Source organism: Nyctereutes procyonoides, unplaced genomic scaffold, assembly GCF_905146905.1.
Source record: "Nyctereutes procyonoides isolate TBG_1078 unplaced genomic scaffold, NYPRO_anot_genome, whole genome shotgun sequence".
Classification (NCBI taxonomy): Eukaryota; Metazoa; Chordata; class Mammalia; order Carnivora; family Canidae; genus Nyctereutes; species Nyctereutes procyonoides.
The window spans coordinates 19111606-19132727 of NW_026575144.1; the positions used below are offsets into that span (position 1 = coordinate 19111606).

The 21122-nt window shown below is 38.6% G+C and overlaps 1 protein-coding gene across 7 annotated transcripts in view; it reads left to right on the forward strand.

The window, feature by feature from the left end:
- ZNF25 (zinc finger protein 25) overlaps positions 1–19231 on the forward strand; it is a 32876-nt gene extending 13645 nt beyond the window's left edge. For all 7 annotated transcript variants that reach the window (XM_055308798.1, XM_055308804.1, XM_055308801.1 and 4 more), the window contains 4 exons: positions 13263–13389; positions 13688–13783; positions 15459–15522; positions 15973–19231. In XM_055308798.1, the coding sequence (XP_055164773.1) occupies positions 13263–13389; positions 13688–13783; positions 15459–15522; positions 15973–17023 (1338 nt within the window). In that variant the 3' untranslated portion in view covers positions 17024–19231. The remainder of the gene's footprint in view (positions 1–13262; positions 13390–13687; positions 13784–15458; positions 15523–15972) is intronic.
- The last annotated feature ends 1891 nt before the right edge of the window (positions 19232–21122 follow it).

The following is a 21122-nucleotide window of genomic DNA, read 5'->3' on the forward strand; positions in this document are numbered from 1 at the left end:
CTCTAGAATAAATAAGTCTTTAAAAAAAAACTATGGGACCTGAATAACATGGAGAAATTACTGATATTAGGGCGAAGATAGAAAAATATAAAATAAGCCCATAGTTTTGTAGTATCAAAAAGTATGTGCTCAGAAACAGAATGATGGGTACATGTCAAATGGACATAGAAGCCAACATGAAACATCTTCTAATGGGCAAACTGGAAAAATTTAAGCAACAAAATAAATAACTCACTATTTGATTCTAACACAAAGCATTAAATATTTGAGGCCATAATGATATAAATAAATGAATAAATAAACAGGGAGAAAAGAGAACTCCTCTACATGAAGAATTAGAAATAATATACGTAGATATTGCCAAATCCTACAGGTAGTGCTTATTCTCTCCCTCTTCGAGTATGGGCTGGATTAATGAATTGCTTTTAAAGAATACTGTATGAAAAAGAAATAATACAGTATGAAAAAGAGTTACTCTACAGTGGAGAAAACTGGCAAAAACTCCCTTAACAAACTGATCCAGGTTAATATCATCAATGGTATCAGGTACCCCCACTGACATTATTATGAGAAACATTGTTACTCTGCTTCCAAAATTTATAATCTCAATTTAACCAAGATAAACACAAACTAAATTACTTGTGCAATTTGACATTTATTCTCTATATGCCTAATATCTTCTCCTTTAATTCAGCCAAGATTATCTAATTTTTTGTATTTTTTTCTAGTGTCTCATTTTGATTCCATATCCTTCCATATCCTTTTGTTATTTTTTAAAGTTTTGTAGCAGTTACACTGAAGATTACTATTAATATCCGTAATTTATAACAATTTAGTTTGAAGTGATACCAGTTTAACTTCAGTTGCATAAAAAACTAAAATGTAGCTGTTTTTACCACTTCATATTGTTGTTGTAACATATATTTGTATGTTGTATGCCTGATAATATAGATTTATACTTCTGTATTCATTTGACTTTTTCTTTCATTTTTTATTTATTTATTTTTTTATTATAAATTTATTTTTTATTGGTGTTCAATTTGCCAACATACAGAATAACACCCAGTGCTCATCCCGTCAAGTGTCCCCCTCAGTGCCCGTCACCCATTCACCCCCACCCCCCGCCCTCCTCCCCTTCCACCACCCCTAGTTCATTTCCCAGAGTTAGGAGTCTTTATGCTCTGTCTCCCTTTCTGATATTTCCCACACATTTCTTCTCCCTTCCCTTATATTCCCTTTGACTATTATTCATATTCCCCAAATGAATGAGAACTTACAATGTTTGTCCTTCTCCAATTGACTTACTTCACTCAGCATAATACCCTCCAGTTCCATCCACGTTGAAGCAAATGGTGGGTATTTGTCGTTTCTAATGGCTGAGTAATATTCCATTGTATACATAGACCACATCTTCTTTATCCATTCATCTTTCGATGGACACCGAGGCTCCTTCCACAGTTTGGCTACTGTGGACATGGCTGCTAGAAACATCGGGGTGCAGGTGTCCCGGCGTTTCATTGCATCTGAATCTTTGGGGTAAATCCCTAACAGTGCAATTGCTGGGTCGTAGGGCAGGTCTATTTCTAACTCTTTGAGGAACCTCCACACAGTTTTCCAGAGTGGTTGCGCCAGTTCACATTCCCACCAACAGTGTAAGAGGGTTCCCTTTTCTCCGCATCCTCTTCAACATTTGTGGTTTCCTGCCTTGTTAATTTTCCCCATTCTCACTGGTGTGAGGTGGTATCTCATTGTGGTTTTGATTTGTATTTCCCTGATGGCAAGTGATGCAGAGCATTTTCTCATGTGCTTGTTGGCCATGTGTCTTCCTCTGTGAGATTTCTCTTCATGTCTTTTGCCCATTTCATGATTGGATTGTTTGTTTCTTTGGTGTTGAGTTTCATAAGTTCTTTATAGATCTTGGAAACTAGCTCTTTATCTGATAACGTCATTTGCAAATATCTTCTCCCATTCTGTAGGTTGTCTTTGAGTTTTGTTGACTGTATCCTTTGCTGTGCAAAACCTTCTTATCTTGATGAAGTCCCAATAGTTCATTTTTGCTTTTGTTTCTTTTGCTTTCGTGGATGTATCTTGCAAGAAGTTACTGTGGCTGAGTTCAAAAAGAGTGTTGCCTGTGTTCTCCTCTAGGATTTTGATGGAATCTTGTCTCACATATAGATCTTTCATCCATTTTGAGTTTATCTTTGTGTCTGGTGAAAGAGAGTGGCCTAGTTTCATTCTTCTGCATGTGGATGTCCAATTTTCCCAGCACCATTTATTGAAGAGACTGTCTTTCTTCCAGTGGATACTCTTTCCTCCTTTGTCGAATATTAGTTGACCATAAAGTTGAGGGTCCACTTCTGGGTTCTCTATTCTGTTCCATTGATCTATGTGTCTGTTTCTGTGCCAGTACCACACTGTCTTGATGACCACAGCTTTGTAGTACAACCTGAAATCTGGCATTGTGATGCCCCCAGCTATGGTTTTCTTTTTTAGAATTCCCCTGGCTATTCGGGGTCTTTTCTGATTCCACACAAATCTTAAAATAATTTGTTCTAAGTCTCTGAAGAAAGTCCATGGTATTTTGATAGGGATTGTACTAAACGTGTATATTGCCCTGGGTAACATTGACATTTTCACAATATTAATTCTGCCAATCCATGAGCATGGAATATTTTTCCATCTCTTTGTGTCTTCCTCAATTTCTTTCAGAAGTGTTCTATACTTTTTAGGGTATAGATCCTTTAGCTCTTTGGTTAGGTTTATTCCTAGGTATCTTATGCTTTTGGGTGCAATTGTAAAGGGGATTGACTCCTTAATTTTTCTTTCTTCAGTCTCATTGTTAGTGTATAGAAATGCCATTGATTTCTGGGCATTGATTTTGTATCCTGCCATGCTACCAAATTGCTGTATGAGTTCTAGCAATCTTGGAGTGGAGGCTTTTGGGTTTTCTAGGTAGAGTATCATGTCATCAGCGAAGAGGGAGAGTTTGACTTCTTTGCCAATTTGAATGCCTTTAATGTCTTTTTGTTGTCTGATTGCTGAGGCTAGGACTTCCAATACTATGTTGAATAGCAGTGGTGAGAGTGGACATCCCTGTCTTGTTCCTGATCTTAGGGGAAAGGCTCCCAGTGCTTCCCCATTGAGAATGATATTTGCTGTGGGCTTTTCGTAGATGGCTTTTAAGATGTCGAGGAATGTTCCCTCTATCCCTACACTCTGAAGAGTTTTGATCAGGAATGGATGCTGTATTTTGTCAAATGCTTTCTCTGCATCTAATGAGAGGATCATATGGTTCTTGGTTTTTCTCTTGCTGATATGATGAAGCACATTGATTGTATTATGAGTGTTAAACCAGCCTTGTGTCCCAGGAATAAATCCTACTTGGTCATGGTGAATAATCTTCTTAATGTATTGTTGGATCCCATTGGCTAGTATCTTGTTGAGAATTTTTGCATCCACGTTCATCAGGAATATTGGTCTATAATTCTCCTTTTTGGTGGGGTCTTTGTCTGGTTTTGGAATTAAGGTGATGCTGGCCTCATAGAACGAATTTGGAAGTACTCCATCTCTTTCTATCTTTCCAAACAGCTTTAGTAGAATAGGTATGGTTTCTTCTTTAAACGTTTGATAGAATTCCCCTGGGAAGCCATCTGGCCCTGGACTTTGTGTTTTGGAAGGTTTTTGATGACTGCTTCAATTTCCTTGCTGGATAAAGTATTCTTGGTTGCATGTTTTTCTCATTTAGGACCCTGAATATATCCTGCCAGCCCTTTCTAGCCTGCCAGGTCTCTATGGAGAGGTCTGCTGTTACCCTAATACTCCTCCCCATAAAAGTCAGGGATTTCTTGTCTCTTGTTGCTTTAAGGATGTTCTCTTTATCTTTGGAATTTGCAAGCTTAACTATTAAATGTCGAGGTGTTGAACGGTTTTTATTGATTTTAGGGGGGTATCTCTCTATTTCCTGGATGTGAATGCATGTTTCCCTTCCCAGATTAGGAAAGTTTTCAGCTATAATTTGTTCAAATACATATTCTGGCCCTCTGGCCCTTTCGGCGCCCTCGGGAACCCCAATTAAACTTAGATTTTTCTTAGGCTGTCGTTTATTTCCCTTAATCTATCCTCATGGTCTTTTAATTGTTTGTCTCTTTTTTTTCTCAGTTTCCCTCTTTGCCCTCAACTTGTATTCTATGTCCCTCACTCATTCTTCCACCTCATTAACCCTCATCGTTAGGACTTCTAGTTTGGATTGCATCTCATTCAGTTGATTTTTAAATTTTATTTATTTATTTATTTATTTACGATAGAGAGAGAGCGGCAGAGACACAGGCAGAGGGAGAAGCAGGTTCCATGCACCGGGACCCCAACGTGGGATTCGATTCCGGGTCTCTAGGATCTCGCCCTGAGCCAAAGGCAGGGGCTAAACCGCTGCGCCATCCAGGGATCCCTGATTTTTAATTTCTGCCTGATTATATCTGAATTCTGCAGTCCTGAAGTCTCTTGAGTCCTTTATGCTTTTTTTTAGAGCCACCAATAGCTTTATAATAGTGCTTCTGAATTGGCTTTTTGACATTGGATTGTAATCCAGATTTTGTAACTCTGTGGGAGAGAGGGCTGTTTCTGATTCTTTCTTTTGAGGTGAGGTTTTCCTTCTAGTCATTTTGCTCAGTGCAGAGTGGCCAAAAACAAGTTGTATTGGGAAAAGCAGAGAAAGAGAGAGAAGGAAAGAAAAGAGAAAAAGAAAAAAGAAAAGAAAAAGGAAAAAAAGAGAAGAGAAAGAAAAAGAAAGAAAGGTGAAAAAAAAGAGGGGGGTGGGGGAAGCAATCAGAAATCAAAGAGAAAAGAAAAAAGAAAAAAAACAAAAACAAAAAAAACACGGGGGAGTATCTTCTGAATCTGTAGACTTTAAGTCCCTTGACTTCCCCTGGAACTGGTCCGTCCAGCTGGTCTTCTGGGGGAGGGGCCTGTTGTGCTGATTTTCCGGTGTTAGCACTTGGGGGAGCTGCTCTGCCCCTGCCTGCTGCAGGGCTCAGCGGGGGTTGTTTACCCCCTGAGGCCTCAGGTGGAACAGCTGCAGTTGCTATGGCAACTCTGGAAGCCTGGATTCAGCCTCCTGGATTCAGCCTCCGCAGGAACTACGAGGGCTCTCTGTCCGCAGGGCCTGGAGGCTCCGGGGCGGGGCCGCTGATCTGCTCAGCTCCGGGCAGGAGCGTCCTCGCTGTCCTGGGCCCTCCCGGCCTCTGCCTGTCCCAGGGGAGGCCAGATCCTGGGCTGTGTCCCGGCGCCCTGTGTTCCGGGGCCTGCGCTGTTGGATTCGCGCTCCCGCCCTGCAGCTCCCTCCCTGGAGCCGCTCCCGAGCCCCTCCGAGCTGCTCCGGCCCCGCCGTGCGCGCTGCAGCCCTTAGGGAGCTCGGCGCACTCTCCCGGGGCGCAGGTGTCTGTTAGTGTCCCCGGGAGCCCGAGGGCATCCCCGCCCTCCTGGGTCCTGCTCCACCTCCCTGCGGGCCCCTTTCCGCCCCGGGAAGGTTGGTGCAGCTCCTGCTCCTCCGGGACGGGGCTCTCCTGTTCTGGGGATACTCGCCCCGGCCTCAGCCCGGCTCCTCGCGGGGCCCCTCCCCCTCGGAGGCCTTTTGTTTCTTTATTTCTTTTTCCCCGTCTTCCTACCTTGATAGAAGCGCGAACTCTTCTCACTGTAGCGTTCCAGCTGGTCTCTCTTTACATCTCAGGCCGAATTCGTAGATTTTCAGGGTGATTTGAAGGTTATCTAGGTAATTTGGTGGGGACAGGTGACTTGGGGACCCTACTCTTCCGCCATCTTTCCTCTCCTCCCCTCATTTGACTTTTAAAAGCCATATAGGATGTAAAAAAAGAAGAAATAAAAAAAACACAATACAGATTTCATATTTATCTATGGTTTCCTTTACCTATGTTCTTCATGTGGCCTAAAATTGTCTAGTCTTTTCGTTTCAAGCCAAAGAACTCCCTTTGATATTTCTTCACCCCCTCCACCCCCACCCCATGGCAGTTCTTGTAGGGCACGTCTACTAGTCCCTCAGCTTCTATTTTTATTTTTTTTAAGATTTTATTTATTCATGAGAGAGGCAGAGACATAGGCAGAGGGAGAAGCAGGCTCCCTGTGGTGAGCCCAATGCAGGACTCAATTCTAGGACCCTGGGGCCACAACCTGAGCCAAAGGCAGACACTCAACCACTGAGCCATCCAGGTATCCCAGTCACTTAGCCTTATTTTCAAATGCCTTTTAATTTCTCCTATATTATTGAAGGACAGTCTTGCTGGATACAGAATTCTCATTTGACAAGTTTTTCTCCCAGCATTTTAATGTTCATAATGCCTTCTGGTCTCTACGGTTTCTGTTGAGAGATCTGCTTTAAATTTTTTTTTTTTAAATTTATTTATGATAGTCACACAGAGAGAGAGAGAGAGGCAGAGACATAGGCAGAGGGAGAAGCAGGCTCCATGCACCGGGAGCCCGATATGGGATTCAATCCCGGGTCTCCAGGATCGCGCCCTGAGCCAAAGGCAGGCGCCAAACTGCTGCGCCACCCAGGGATCCCGAGAGATCTGCTTTAATCATATTGAGAATCTTGCTGCTCTAAGATTTTTGTCTCTGACTTTTGACAATTTGATTAAAATATGTTGTATGGAGCTGTTTGAGTTTATCCTTTTTGTACTTCATTTTGTTTCCTGTATGGACAGATTTATGTCTAGCATCAAATTTGGGAAGTTTTGGCCATTATTTCCTCAAATATTTTGTCTCTTTTCCTCCCTCTTCTCTTTCTGGGACTCCCATTTTGCTTCTGTCATTATGGGTAATAGTGCCCCCACAGGTCATTAGGTTCTGTCTGTCTTTATTCTTTTTTCCTTTTGCTCCTCACACTGACTCATTTCAACTATCTTCAATTTTACAGATTTTTCTGCCTGTTCAAATCTGTTGTTTTGATCTGTTGTAGTGAATTTTATATTTCAGTTATTGTACCTTTCAACTTCATAATTTCTTCTTGTTTTCTTTTTATAACTTCTCTTTATTGATATTGTATGTACATACATTGCTCTAGTTTCCTTCAGTTCTTTGTCCATGGTTTCCTCTAGCCCTTTGAGCATACTTAAAAGAACTTTTTCTTAAACCAATATATTTACTAGGTCAGGGATGATTCCTGTCAATTTTTTTTCCCTACGAATGGGCCTACTTGTTTATGCCTTATAACTTTTTGTTAAAGTATGGATATTTTGGAGCAGCCTAGGTGGCTCTGTGGTTTAGCATCACCTTCAGCCCAGGGCCTGATCCTGGAGTCGCAGGATCGAGTCCTACATCAGGCTCCCCGCAAAGGGCCTGCTTCTCCCTCTGCCTGGGTCTCTGCCTCTCTCTCTCTGTCTCTCTCTCTCTCTCTCTCTCTCTCTCTCTGTGTGTGTGTGTATGTGTGTGTGTCTTTCATGAATAAATAAAATCTTTTTTAAAAAGTATAATATTTTAAATATTATAATGTGGTTACTCTGGAAATCAAATTATCCACTTCCCCAGGGTTTGCTTTTGTTGCTTGCTAAAGGTTGTAGTTGTTCATGTTTACTTTCACAATTTTTCAAACACTATATTCCTTGTCAGGTGTGGTCACTGTCATTTCTGTACCATTATCTCAATGGTTACCCAGTGACCTGACAGATTTTCTTAAACTTCTGGAACCAAAAAGAAAAATCAAATACTCACTTGATATTTATAGATTGGCTCTAAGATAGGGCACTCCTTCAACACAGGCTGCCTACCCTTCTGCCTTAGCCTTCCCCTCTTTTGAAGAGTCCGAAAATTAGCCAGAGATGCATATAAACATAGTGTCCTCTCAAGTGTTTTCTGAGCCTGTGTCCAGCCCTGGGCATGCACATTGCTCTCTGGATTCCCTGGTTTATGCACTATAGTCCTTCGAAGTCCTTATTCTGCCTAGTATCTTCCTCCTTACCTTCCTCCTTCCTGGGCATTTGGAGTTGTCTGTGCTTGTTCCATTATCACCCCTTGCCCCACATGGCCACAGATAGTATATGTCCTTACATATTTTTAATGGAGTCTGGCCCAGAATGCCATTCCAGCCTTAAAAGGACAAAATGAAGGCAAGCCTCTGCACTCATCCACCAGGAAACCACTAGACAGATCAAAACCCAGCGGATTTTGAACACAGTCTATATTGTTCAACCCTGTCAAACTGCACCAAGAACACTGGCCCTGTCTGTACTGCCCCTGCTACACTGGAGAGGGGGTTGGTAGGTGGGTAAGCAGAAATACCACAATGCTTCCTTCAAATTTAGCAGCTGCTTTCTTAAGTACATCCCTGGTTGCTCCAAGTTTTTCATTAGTTTTTACAGATTAGATTCTAGAGTTCTGAAATGGTTGATTTTTGTCAGTATTGTCTACCTTAATGGTTGCCCCAGTGGAGGGACCCATTTTTGAAGCTCTCTACTTTACCATTTCTTGTGACATCATTCACATTCAAAAGCTTTTTAACTACAAAGACAATTTACTTATTAGAGATATAGGACTACTCAGCTTAGGTATTTCTTCCTGAGTGAGATATGGAATTTTGTTACTTTCCAGCAATTAGTCCATTTCATCTAAATTCTCAAATTTATAGGCTTAGAAGTGCTCATAGTGTTGCTTTATTAGTCTTTTAATATTTGCAAGGCCGAAGGAATTATCCCCCTTTTCATTTCTGATACTGTTAACTTGTTTTCATGGTCATACTGGATATAACTATCAATTTTCTTAATCTTTCAGGGAACTAACTTTGTCATTGTCTTCCAGTAACACTAAACAAAGTGCTCAACATTATTTCAAATATTTGGCAATTTTCCAGATAACTTTGTTATTATTTCCCTTGACTTCTAAGTTTAATTTTTTAAAGATTTAATTTACTTAATTGAGAGCAAGAGAGCATGGGCAGTGGGAGGGGCAGAGTGAGAGACTCTCTGCTGACCAGGGAGCCCAATGTGGGGCTCTGTTCCAGGACCCTGGGATCATGACCTGAGCTGAAGGCAGACACTTAATGGACTGAGCCACCAGATTCAACTAATTTCTAAATTTAAATCAGTAGTGGTCAGAGAATTTATTTTGTTATTTCAGTTATTTTAAGATTTCTGGCCAGAAAATGGTCCGTCAGTGCATATTCCATGAAAAGATGTATCTTGCTAACATACTTACCAGTATCTAGAAATGACAATGTGATTGTTTAGTTTACAGAGCAGACCAGTTCTTTTCAGTGTCTCTGAAAGCAATCCAATTTAACTTCCACAGCTTCCTATTATGGCTATACCAGAAGTAAGTTCTTAGTAATCTGTTACCTGTTATTTCTCATTTGTCATGTGCTTTTCTTTCTTGTTTTCTTTTATGCATAGTCTAGTTCTTTGGAGAAAATGTGTATAGTTTTGTGTGATTTTAATACCTTTATGTTTATGAAAACTTTTTTTTTCCTATCCTTGAATGAAAATTTTTGCAGGACATGAAAGTTTAGATTCAGAATCTTTTCCATTAGAACTTTGAAGATGCTTCTTCATCTTTGGTTCAGCATATGTCAGAACCAAGTCACATGTCAGCTTTATTCTTATTCTCTTAGCTATTCTCTTAATTGCTGACGTGATACAGCTATACTATAAGAACATAGTACTTAGAAGTATTACATCACAAGTGTTGCCTTTTAAGAAATCCATATGTATTAAAAAGGAATAAAATGTCTATGTGCGCAGAACATAGTTTTGTGTTTCTCTTTTGGTCTGCTTGTTTCCATACTACAAGCCCCTGAATGCCTCTCCTTATATGGTGAGCTCATTTCACCAGCTTTTACTTTCTACCAAATGCTGTTTTTGTTTTAAAAAAAGGAGGTGGGAGTGGGAACAAGGAATCACACAAGCTTTGCTTTGATCAGTTTCCCTACTAAATCAGTTATTCTGCTGTCCTTATCAAATTCCAGTCCTTTGACTCTGAGCAAAGATGTTTTCCTGAGCTGTTAGGATATGTGTCCAAAAGCTGGTTTCTCTTACCTAATGAATTTTAAGTCTTCCAATAATTTCTCAAATTGTCATGCTCAATGATTACAGCTTTTACTCCTTTGCTGTGCACTTACCAAGCTACTCTACCTTGGACTTTTACATTTGAGTTTTGAACTATAACTGCCCATTAGTTGTGAATCTTTCTTTGGCTTCCTAAACACTCCTCCTGGCCTGCCCTTATATTTAGAAAAATTCTGTCAGGTTTCAGTCTTGGCCTAGTTTCTCCTACCATAACCTTGAATATTGTTGCTTTTAGATTTTTTATTTTTTTATTTTTTATTTTTTTTTACTCTTCTGGAACCCCGATTTTCTATATATGTGACAATATTATTTGTGGAAATTTACTTACATGTATCTCTGCCAAAATGGATAGTTCCAGCCACGGTCACTTCACAGTGTGAACAGAATTCAGCTCATTGTTTCCTCCTGCCCAACTGATTCTTTTTCTTGTTTTCCAGTTTTCCTTTATGGATTTCCTAGTTGCCACAGAATAATGTTAGTTGGCAAAATACAAATGTTTCTACACACAGCACAATCTCCTCCTATGATATAGCTAGGAAGACAAACCTCTGATTATGTATAAATTGAGAGATCACTGTCATGGGCAAAAGCAGCTTGGAGCTTACCCCAGAGCAGGAAGTCAGGAGGGGACTGATAGAAGAGAAAATTTTTGATGGTGATGTCATAGTTGTAAAGCAACAAAACATCAAGTGAGCATTGCCACAAGCAGAGGCACCCAACCCACCCTGACTGCGGAGATGGAGGAGAGGTCTGAGATAGTGGGGTCCAAGTACTGGCACTGGAAATAAAAAAGAAGGGACTTAGAATGTGTGTAGTAACACAGATGGCAGCTTTAAGAAGTTAGCAACACAGAGGAAACGAAGTAGAATCCCTTGTGTGCTTGGTAGTGAAGGCAAATAAGAAAACAAGAAGGTGAAATTTAGTGTCCTAAAAAAAAAAAAAATCACAGAATCTAAAGACATCACCCCCATACTGCTGTTTTCTTCAAGAATGTGAATATATTATGCCAACAGAGAGTTTTCTGAACAAAGGATGAGGCTAACACTTTCATCCCTCCTCACCATAAAATGAGATCATGATCAAAAAATGTTACTCAGCATGCATGCAATACTAAAATTAGAAGAAAGTAGAATGTATGAATTGACACTTATTCAGTTGATGTCCTTTCTCCTCCCCTAGACAAAGCGGAGGAGAGTACAGCTTTCCAATATTAAGGAGTTTCAGATGTAAAATAACTTTAAAATCCAGAGGTTAAAGACTCAGAAACTCAGAAAAACAAGTGAATATAAAATATAAGCAAATTAACTCAGGAAAGAAATAGTAGAAAAGAAAATCCTGTCAGATTAAATTACAGTGCATCTGTGGGAGAAGATAAATGAAAGTATGATAAATGATATGTAGAAGGAGAACTGAAAGAGGCCATGGAGTGGGGGAGGGAGTGGTGGTAAGAATCGACAAGGATGAGGAAGAGAGAGTAACAAATAGGAGCTAAGGTAGAATCCCTGTATAACAACACCTAAATAGCGGAAGAAAGCTAATATTTAATCCAAGGAAACTTTCCATAAAAGAAAAACTGAATTACATATTGAAAAGGCTCTGTGGGGATCCCTGGGTGGCACAGCGGTTTAGTGCCTGCCTTTGGCCCAGGGCGCAATCCTGGAGACCCAGGATCGAGTCCCACGTTGGGCTCCCGGTGCATGGAGCCTGCTTCTCCCTCTGCCTATGTCTCTGCCTCTCTCTCTCTCTCTCTCTCTCTCTCTCTCTCTCTCTCTGTGTGTGTGTGACTATCATAAATAAATAAAATTTTTTTAAAAAAATGAAAAGGCTCTGTGTGCCAGAGAGAACTGACCCAGAATTGTAAACACCCAAGAGAGATTCTAATAAAACTACTAGACTTATTTAAAAGTAGAGAAAAAAAGAGTCCTCTAGGTCACAGGAAAAAAGTCCACATCACTCACCGATGAAAAAATAAAATTGACATATCTCTTATTAGCAACATATATATAAAACAATAGCAGAACAATGTTTTCAAGAAAAAAGTATGAAGCAAGAATTTATATTCAGCAAAGGAATTCTTCAAGTTTTCCCATTATATTCCAGATTCTATAGAATATAAGCAAAGCAATGATTGGAGGAAATTTCAGTCTTATATAGTCCTATCAACAAAAATGAGAGAATGAAAATAATTAGCATTATGATTCTAGCTATTATCAAACTATATAGATACTGTGGGAGTTGACCTCCCTCTTCTCTCAGTAATTATTCAATTCCAGTGAAGTTGTTTCTTGTCCCCACTCCTGCTATTTTAAATGTTTATCGTTCACACATGCCTCTTAATTTACTTAATTTTCGAAACACTAAACTACCAGTCTACTCCTGTAAGTCTAGTACTTAACATCCGTTTCTTCAGTGGCTCCCTGTTCTCTGTAATTGCATCTACAGAGTGAATGGGTGACCATCCCAAAGATGTGCAGGACAGCCCACAAAGTGTAACAATAGTGTGAAATAGAATATCTATTCATATTTTTCTTTCTTATAAGCAGAAAAACAAAATGTGTCAATTTTTAATAAATAATTATAAATATATATTAACAAGCAGGTACCAATTGAGTATGTAAAATCTGTATTTTATGGCCTACAGTCACATTCAGAATTATTCCATGTTCTTTCACCTGACTGGAGTGTATCACCTTCTAAATAATTTTTCCTATTCCCATAGTATGCTGTCTTATTTGTTATTTTCCTAAATTTGCAGTTTGTCACCACCAAGGCCTTTGCCAATTCTCTTTTCTTTATTCCACAAGTTTGTTATTTTACCTAGTAAAATCTGACTTGATAATACACAATGCAAATACCCATCCTCATTGTGACCATCTTGTATCTTGTACATACAAGATACTGTCAGAGTACCAGCTATACATAATACATTCATACATTTACATCTTTGCCTCCTTGTCAGACTGTAAGCTCTTTGACAGCAGGAATAATTGCTTTCATTCATCTTTGTATCTCCAACAAGAGTTCCAGGCATGGATGGCATCTCAGTAAATACACATTAAACGTTTCATCTATGTAGCAAAGTATGTTAAGTTTCTAGAGGAAACTTTATAGTTGGCACTGTTACCAGCTAGTTATGTGAATTTTTTCGCAGTACTCTACTCTGATTACTTCAGTTTGAACTGAAATATGTTGTTACAGGGACCAGTAACATTCAAGGATGTCATTGTGGAATTTACCCGGGAAGAGTGGCAGTTACTGAACGCTGCTCAGAGGACCTTATACAGGGAAGTGATGCAAGAGAACTATGGTCACCTAATCTCAGTGGGTGAGAAAAACTTCCCCATATGTAACTACCAGTACTTTGCATTTCCTTTCCCAGTTGCTGGGAAAGGTCTCTGCAGGACTGCAAAATATTAGCTTTGTTTCTGAGGTCAAAGTTGATGAATCCAGTTAGGGTATGAGAAAAAAATATTTGTGTCCCAACCCTCCCCACTGAAAAAAATCTAAATCTAAATATGCCAAGCCTAAGTGGGACCTTTATTGTTCTCCTAAAATGACACTTCCTTATCCTTCAGAGTCCCTAAATTCCAAGTAATCTATATTATATACTTTTCCGTGAATAGGTTACCATGTGAATAAGCCAAACGCAGTCTTCAAGCTGAAGCAAGGAAAACAACCGTGGATACTGGAAGTAGAATTTCCACATTGGAATTCCCCAGGTGAGTGAGGACCTATGGCCTCTGTTGCTAGTGAGGTGGTTGATGCCTTTTGCCTTCAGAAATATATTCAAATGCTGGATACTTCTGGAAATGACCAAGGACACTTGATGAGCATATGCAAGCAACATAAATCACACTTTGAGTTTTAATTTTTCCACAGACGTTCCTTCTAATAAGTTCCAGACTTTTAAAAATAGTTACTTTTCTTTCCTGTATACAATATCTAACCTTTACCTAACCTTGTCTTCGATTTTTGTCTATTTTCTAGAATTGCAGTTACTGGGAATTCTAGAACACTATATAATCTTAAAAGTGTTAAATCTTAAATCTGCTGATAAATTTTTCTCCAAATGCCATTTCTCTCCCTTTACTAACAATGTCTCAGAACCGGTTTTATTAACTTATTCTCTCTTTAAACTCTAAAATCAGATTATAAATCTTTATGCGTTTCATCAATTATATTATTTCAGAGTTGGTACTTCCTTTTAGATAAGGTCTGTCTTTCACACAAAGTACTAATTATCCCTTCTAAAATCTACCATACCTTACACGGAGCGTTGTTAACACTAAGATTTAAAAAACTAAAAACAAACCAAAAAGCAACTAGGATGATCTGCTTCCTTAAATGCTTTCTTTATTTCTGACTTGTCCACTTACATGTTGCAAGGACCAGGAACAATGCCAGTACTTATTAGTTGTACACTAGATATTTATTGAAAGACAATGTGCATTAACAAGAGACAGGCACAGTCTTCTCTGTAACTCCTGCAAGGGCTCATCCTTTCTTAAGACCAGAGACACACAGGATCTCGTTTCCTCTGTGTCCCAGTTAGCCTTGTACAAGTCCGTATGCAGTAAATAGAAGCAGTGATGTGGGAACTAAACTATGAAAGCAGAGTAAGACTGGTGTTGAGTGGTGGATAGCACTGCTTTGGACATGCAGTATTTGGTGGTCAGGCTTGAAAATCTCTGCTGCAAAGGGGAGTTCATCCTGTTTTATGATGGCTTGCACTATGCATTTTAGTCATCTTTCCTTTTGCATATATGCATTCCTGAATATACTGTCCCAGTGAAAATTAAGCCAGCTGGATGGAGAGTGAGAGCCCACAGTGTAGAACTATTCTTCCATAGACCGGGAAACTGATGTTCTCACAAAATCACTTTAGCATTAGCATTTAAATTGTCATTATGGATACAGAGGAAATCAAGTAGAAGTTTATAGTCTGCTAAAATATCCCAGCAAATTAGATCTGAGCTGACAAAGACCTGTTAGCTTTTCATCCACTTTCATCTTCTCCTGATATTTCCAGTGAACACAACTGTCTACTAATTTTCCTTGTCTATCATGGGCTTACAGCATTCTGAGTCTTGTTCAGCAGTACTCTGTATATCTTTTGTTCTCTGCTCCCCATTTTTTTTCCTTAACATTTCCTCTGAGTTTTTAAGGCCATATTTATAAAGTGTTAGAGGTACTTGGTTTATAACCACGTTTCTTCCCTGGTCTGCTACAGCAGTTTTTAATGTTTATGTTTTTTTCTAAACAAATAGGATAGAGGAAATTTGCATTTGAGAGGTCCTTTATTTGGGGAGATTGACCTGAAGCCTAAAAATCAACTCTACAACCATAATAATACATTAAGATTTATATGGTTTTAAATTTTGGATTCCTTTGTAGAAGACCTATGGAAAATTCATGACCTAGGAGCAAGATACCAGGAAAGCCGAGCCGAAAATTCAAGGCAAGTCCAAGATTTCAGTTTTAAGATTAGAAGCCTTGTAATAAGAAAGTCTTGATAGGAGTACTGGAAGTGGGAAAGCACTAGTTAATATTAAATGTGAGAAAACTAACACTGAAGTGAATTCTAAAACATATAATGCAAATGGGAAAGCTCTCTTCCATAATGGAGATCTTATTTAGGACCAAGAAATTCAAACTTTAAAGTAGCCTTTTAATTTTTCTGAGTTACACAGTAAGGGAGGCTTTGTTACACAAAGTAGATCTCAGGCATTTGAGAGAGTCTGGATACAATGCAAGGGAACGTTCCCTCTACCAAATGTCAAACAACAGTGTCTGTCAGAGAACATTCATAGTGGGGAATATGAATCTAATCAATATGGGAAAAATCTCTAGAAATTGGTTCTTAGCTAGAATGCCTTAGACATTATTGAATTTGGAAATTTCTCTCTAGAAATGGAGAACTCACAAAAAAACAGCAAACTCATGCCAGAGAGAAAATCCATAAATGCAATGAATGTGGGAAGTCCTTCTGTCAGAAGTCTATCCTCATAATACATCAGCATATTCATTCAAAGAACAAAACCAGGGAATGTGACAAATCTGGCTCTAGAAATGAAGATCTTTCAGTACAACAGAAAACTCACACCAGAGAGAAAACCTATGAATGTAAAGAATGTAAGAAAACTTTCTATCACCTGTCATCGCTTAGTAGACATTTGAGGACTCACGCAGGGGAGAAACCCTACGAATGTAATCAGTGTGAGAAATCCTTCTACCAGAAGCCACACCTTGTAGAACATCAGAAAACACACACAGGAGAGAAGCCCTTTGAGTGTAACGAATGTGGGAAGTTCTTCTATGTTAAGGCATACCTCATGGTGCATCAGAAAACACACACAGGGGAGAAACCATTTGAATGTAAGGAATGTAGGAAATCCTTTTCCCAGAAATCACACCTCACAGTACATCAGAGAACACATACAGGGGAGAAGCCTTATAAATGTAAGGAATGTGGGAAATTCTTTTCCAGAAATTCACACCTCAAAACTCATCAGAGAACTCACACAGGAGAGAAACCCTATGAATGTAAGGAATGTGGGAAATGTTTCTACCAGAAGTCAGCCCTCACAGTACATCAGCGAACTCACACAGGGGAGAAACCCTTTGAATGTAATAAATGTGGAAAAAACTTTTACTATAAATCAGACCTCACTAAACATCAGAGAAAACACACAGGGGAGAAGCCCTATGAATGTCATGAATGTGGTAAATCTTTCTCTGTGAATTCAGTCCTCCGATTACATCAAAGGACACACACGGGAGAGAAACCTTATGAATGTAAGGAATGTGGGAAGTCCTTCTCTCAGAAGTCCCATTTTATCATACATCAGAGAAAACACACAGGGGAGAAACCCTATGAATGTCAGGAATGTAGGAAAACTTTTATTCAGAAATCAAAACTTACTGCACATCAGAAGACACACACAGAGGGGAAAAGCTGATAAATATGAAGTGGGAATTTTTTAGGCATTCATCCTTCAGAATAATTGGATAATTCACACAAGACTAAAAAATTAGGAATATCATCCATCTAGAAAAATTTCAGTCAGTCTTTCTTGACAGAAAGGAAATACACAGGAGTTCTTTATATCTATAAGGGAGAGATTTTTACCATATGTCAGACTTCACTAAGTCTTAGACAACCAACAAATAGTAAAACATGAGGGAGACCAATGTTTTAGAAGTCACACTATATTGCATAACATAGAAATCACACGAGAGAAATCCTATAACAAAAATTCAATGTCAGAAAATTTTCTGTCAGGGCAACCATCCAAAAGCTCACAAATAAGAAGCTCCTACCAGTATCCTTCCTGAGCATTCAGAAACTTTTTACACCAGGTGGACTTGGAACACTCAAAGGCACAGATTGTAACAGGCACAGAAGGTTTTATTGAGAATTGAGGTTTCAGTGAACTTCAGATCTCTGATGCCAGGATAGAACCTTTGTAGGCATTTCAAATATGTGAAAGTTTCCGAACAAAAATTCAGAGACAATCTATACTGAGTAAGCGGAACAGTTAGTTACACCCAAAGTCATGTTGTAGCAACTGGATTCTGAGGGACTTTGTTTTCTGGAGTATTTTTTTTAAAGAAACCTACAAATGTCTAGATATTTAAAGCTTTTAAAAAAGCACAAACACATTGAGAAAACCAGGGGACATCCTCACAAACATGTGAAGAATCCTTTAGTATGTACAACTAATGTGTGTCAGTGCACTACAAGACAGCTTATGGATGTTTATGTGCATGTAGAGCCCATCCATGATTGTACACAGGTAAATATGTACCCTTGGTTCAGTAGTTTTCATGTATGTGAGAGTATTTCACATTACATCTCAGCGTTGACTCCTCTTGTTACTCTTATGTGTATTTTAAGTGTGATGTTCTTTTAAAATTGTAATGCATCTTTTTCTATCTCTTGGCATTTTTAAATGAATGTAGATGTTACTGAACTAATCCTTCAGAAAGAAGCTAAATGTGTTTTTGTAAAATTTTCAACTGTCTCATGGTCAGCCAAATTTTACGTTAGGAACACATTTATTCATAAGAAAAGACCAGAATTATTTTTAAAAACAGCTGGAAACACTCTATAATAAAAACAAATAATGCTATGTAAAGAAGTAATATCTATCTTACTGTTGATGTTTTAGCAGATTGCAGAGCTATCTGCATTAGAATTTTGTATGAATGTTTTAAGAATGTTGATCACTGCTTTTTTCTTCATAGTAGAAGCAACATGGTAGTAGTTAAAAGTGTGGACTCTGGGCTCTTACTGCCAAGGCTCAAATTCCAGCATGGGGAATGCCACTTAACCTCTCTGTGCCTCTGTTATCTTTTCTATAAAAGAGAAGTGATAACATTAGGATTGCTTTGAGGTATAAATGAGTTAATATTTTTAGAGCACTTAGAATAGTGTCTGAGACACAAGTAAAGCATATGTTAGATACTATTAAAATTATAATTTGTATTTCTTGAGTTATGCTGGAAAAAAAAGGTTGGCTACCAACATGGATCACTCACTTTATTGCTATAGTGCCTTGGTTTGGCTTGGTTGTGCATTTTCCAACAAATGATTCAGATATTCAGATGTGACCCAAAGCCCATTTTTGTAGCCTACAGCCAAGAATGGTTTTACATTTCTAAATAGATGGAAAAAAATAAACACTATTTTGTGACATATGAAAATTATATTCAAATTTATGCCCATAAATAAGGTTTTATTACAAGACTAATAAAAAAACCATCTGTCTCTGTTTTGCCTGAGGCTGCCTTTAGCACTAAAAGAACAGAGTTGAGTAGTTCTAACACAGATCATAAGGCTCAGAGAGCCTAAAATAGTTACTACCTGGCACTTTACAAAGTCAAATTTTTCTGTTACCTAGAGCTGAAAACATCAGAACAATGTATAGGATGTACTTTTATATAGGTTATGTGTTTGAGAAATGATGCACACAGCAATTTGTGGGTGGGTGGTTTTTGTGCAGTGTATTTATTTTGTACATTGTATTTGTATGTTAAAAGCCTAAATATTAGAATTTTTTCAAATAAATGTGTTTTGTTTGTTGAATTATCATAAAAAATGGAACATTTTCTGATGGAATGTAGCAGTACATGTAGGAAATAAACATTGTGTAAATTAAAACAAATTAATTGGTCCCTGCTTAAAATATTTTTTCCAAGTCAATGGCCAGTTTCCCCTATATCATTTTAGAATTTTCTCACTATCCCATGATGATCTGTATGTCATATTTAACATAATCTAATAACAAAAACCTTACAATACCCAACTCCATCACCTACATTACTAGTTATCTACATTACTATTATTACAGCACTAGTAAAATGATTTTATTTCCTAAACTTCATGATTGTCAAATGCTGCACTGCCAACTAGTTGTCTGTGACTTCCAAATGATAACTTTTGAGATGCTCAGCTTCTTAAGCATGCCTTGATTTTTCTGCTGTTTACCACTAATGAACACCTACTGTGATATTTAGTAATTGGTTTCTTATCTATATAATTTCTGAATACTCAAATACAGTATTGTTACCAATATTCTACCCACCACTGACATGAACATGCCATCTTAATTATAGCTACTATGCCTTTAGAGTTTTTTCATTTCAACCTCCTATAAAAGCAAATTTGTGGGCAGCCCGGGTAGCTCAGTGGTTTAGCGCCGCCTTCACCCCAGGGTGTGATCCTGGAGTCCCGGGATCGAGTCCCACATCAGGCTCCCTGCATAGAGCCTGCTTCTCCCTCTGCCTATGTTTCTGCCTCTCTCTCTCTCTCTCTCATGAATAAATAAATAAAATCTTAAAAAATAAATAAATAAAAGCAAATTTGCTTTCTACTTTCTCCTGGCTTCTCAATCAAAAATTATATAAAAATTATTACTTTTTGAGGAAAATCCATTAACTCTGCCAAACCTGTAATTAAGAATAAAGTCTGTACTAGGACACCTGGGTGGCTCAGCGGTTGAGTATCTGCCTCCGGCTCAGGGCATGATCCCGCAATCCCAGGATCGAGTCCCACATTGGGCTCCCTGTGTGGAACCTGTCTCTCTCTCTGTGTCTCTCATGAATACATATATAAAATCTTAAAAAAAAAAAAGTCTGTACTAATGAAAGGACTTTTAAAATACTGATGGGAATAAAATATTCCTGGTTTTCAAAGGGTGGAGGGGAGGACTGCCTCTTGGCCAGAGCTTCAAGCCATGAATTAATAACCACAAGGATCAACGGATTAGAAACAACTGATCACCAGATCAACTGATCAGTGTTTAATCAGCACATAGGCTTATGAAGGCCAGCCACCCCAAGAGCTCCATGTTTCTGAAATCCAATCAGCAACAGCATTCACTATGACCCTGTTCTAGAAAGTCAGCCACAACCTTATTCTGGTGACCAAACTTTTACAACTGAAAGCCAGTCAGTCTCTCAACACTCCTGTTTTTTAAAGCCCACTAATCCCTGAATCCATTTCCCAAAACCTCGTATCACTTCTTACTGTCCTGGACTGATACTGTAAGTATAACCCTTCTTTGATTAGTATGATGGTCAAAGGAAAACAGTATCAATTCCTTTTCTTGCTCCATTCTAAAAAGATATTCTTTTTTATCATCATCTTCAATCTGTACTGGCCTTATAACTTGCTTTGGCTTAGTAGAAAGTGGCAGAAATTCCAGGCCAACTCTTTCCTTCTTGAACCTAATCATCATACAGAAAGTTCAACTATTCTAAAATCACCAAACTGTGAAGAAACTCAAATTACAAGAGGACAAATTATAACCCCAGACAGGTGAGCAGTCTCTTTAGAACTTCTGGCCCAGCCCTGTCATTGGATAAGTTTAGCCAGCCAAACGAGACTTCAGCTAATTCCAGGTGCAGCAATCACACTACCTACAAGAAATAATTGTTTTAAGCCATTATGTTTTGGGTGTTTCTGTTACACAGTAATAACTGGAACAAAGCCATAAATCAAGCTTGTTTCAGATATTGATTAGTCTCCTCTTTCTCAAAAGTTATGCAGCATAT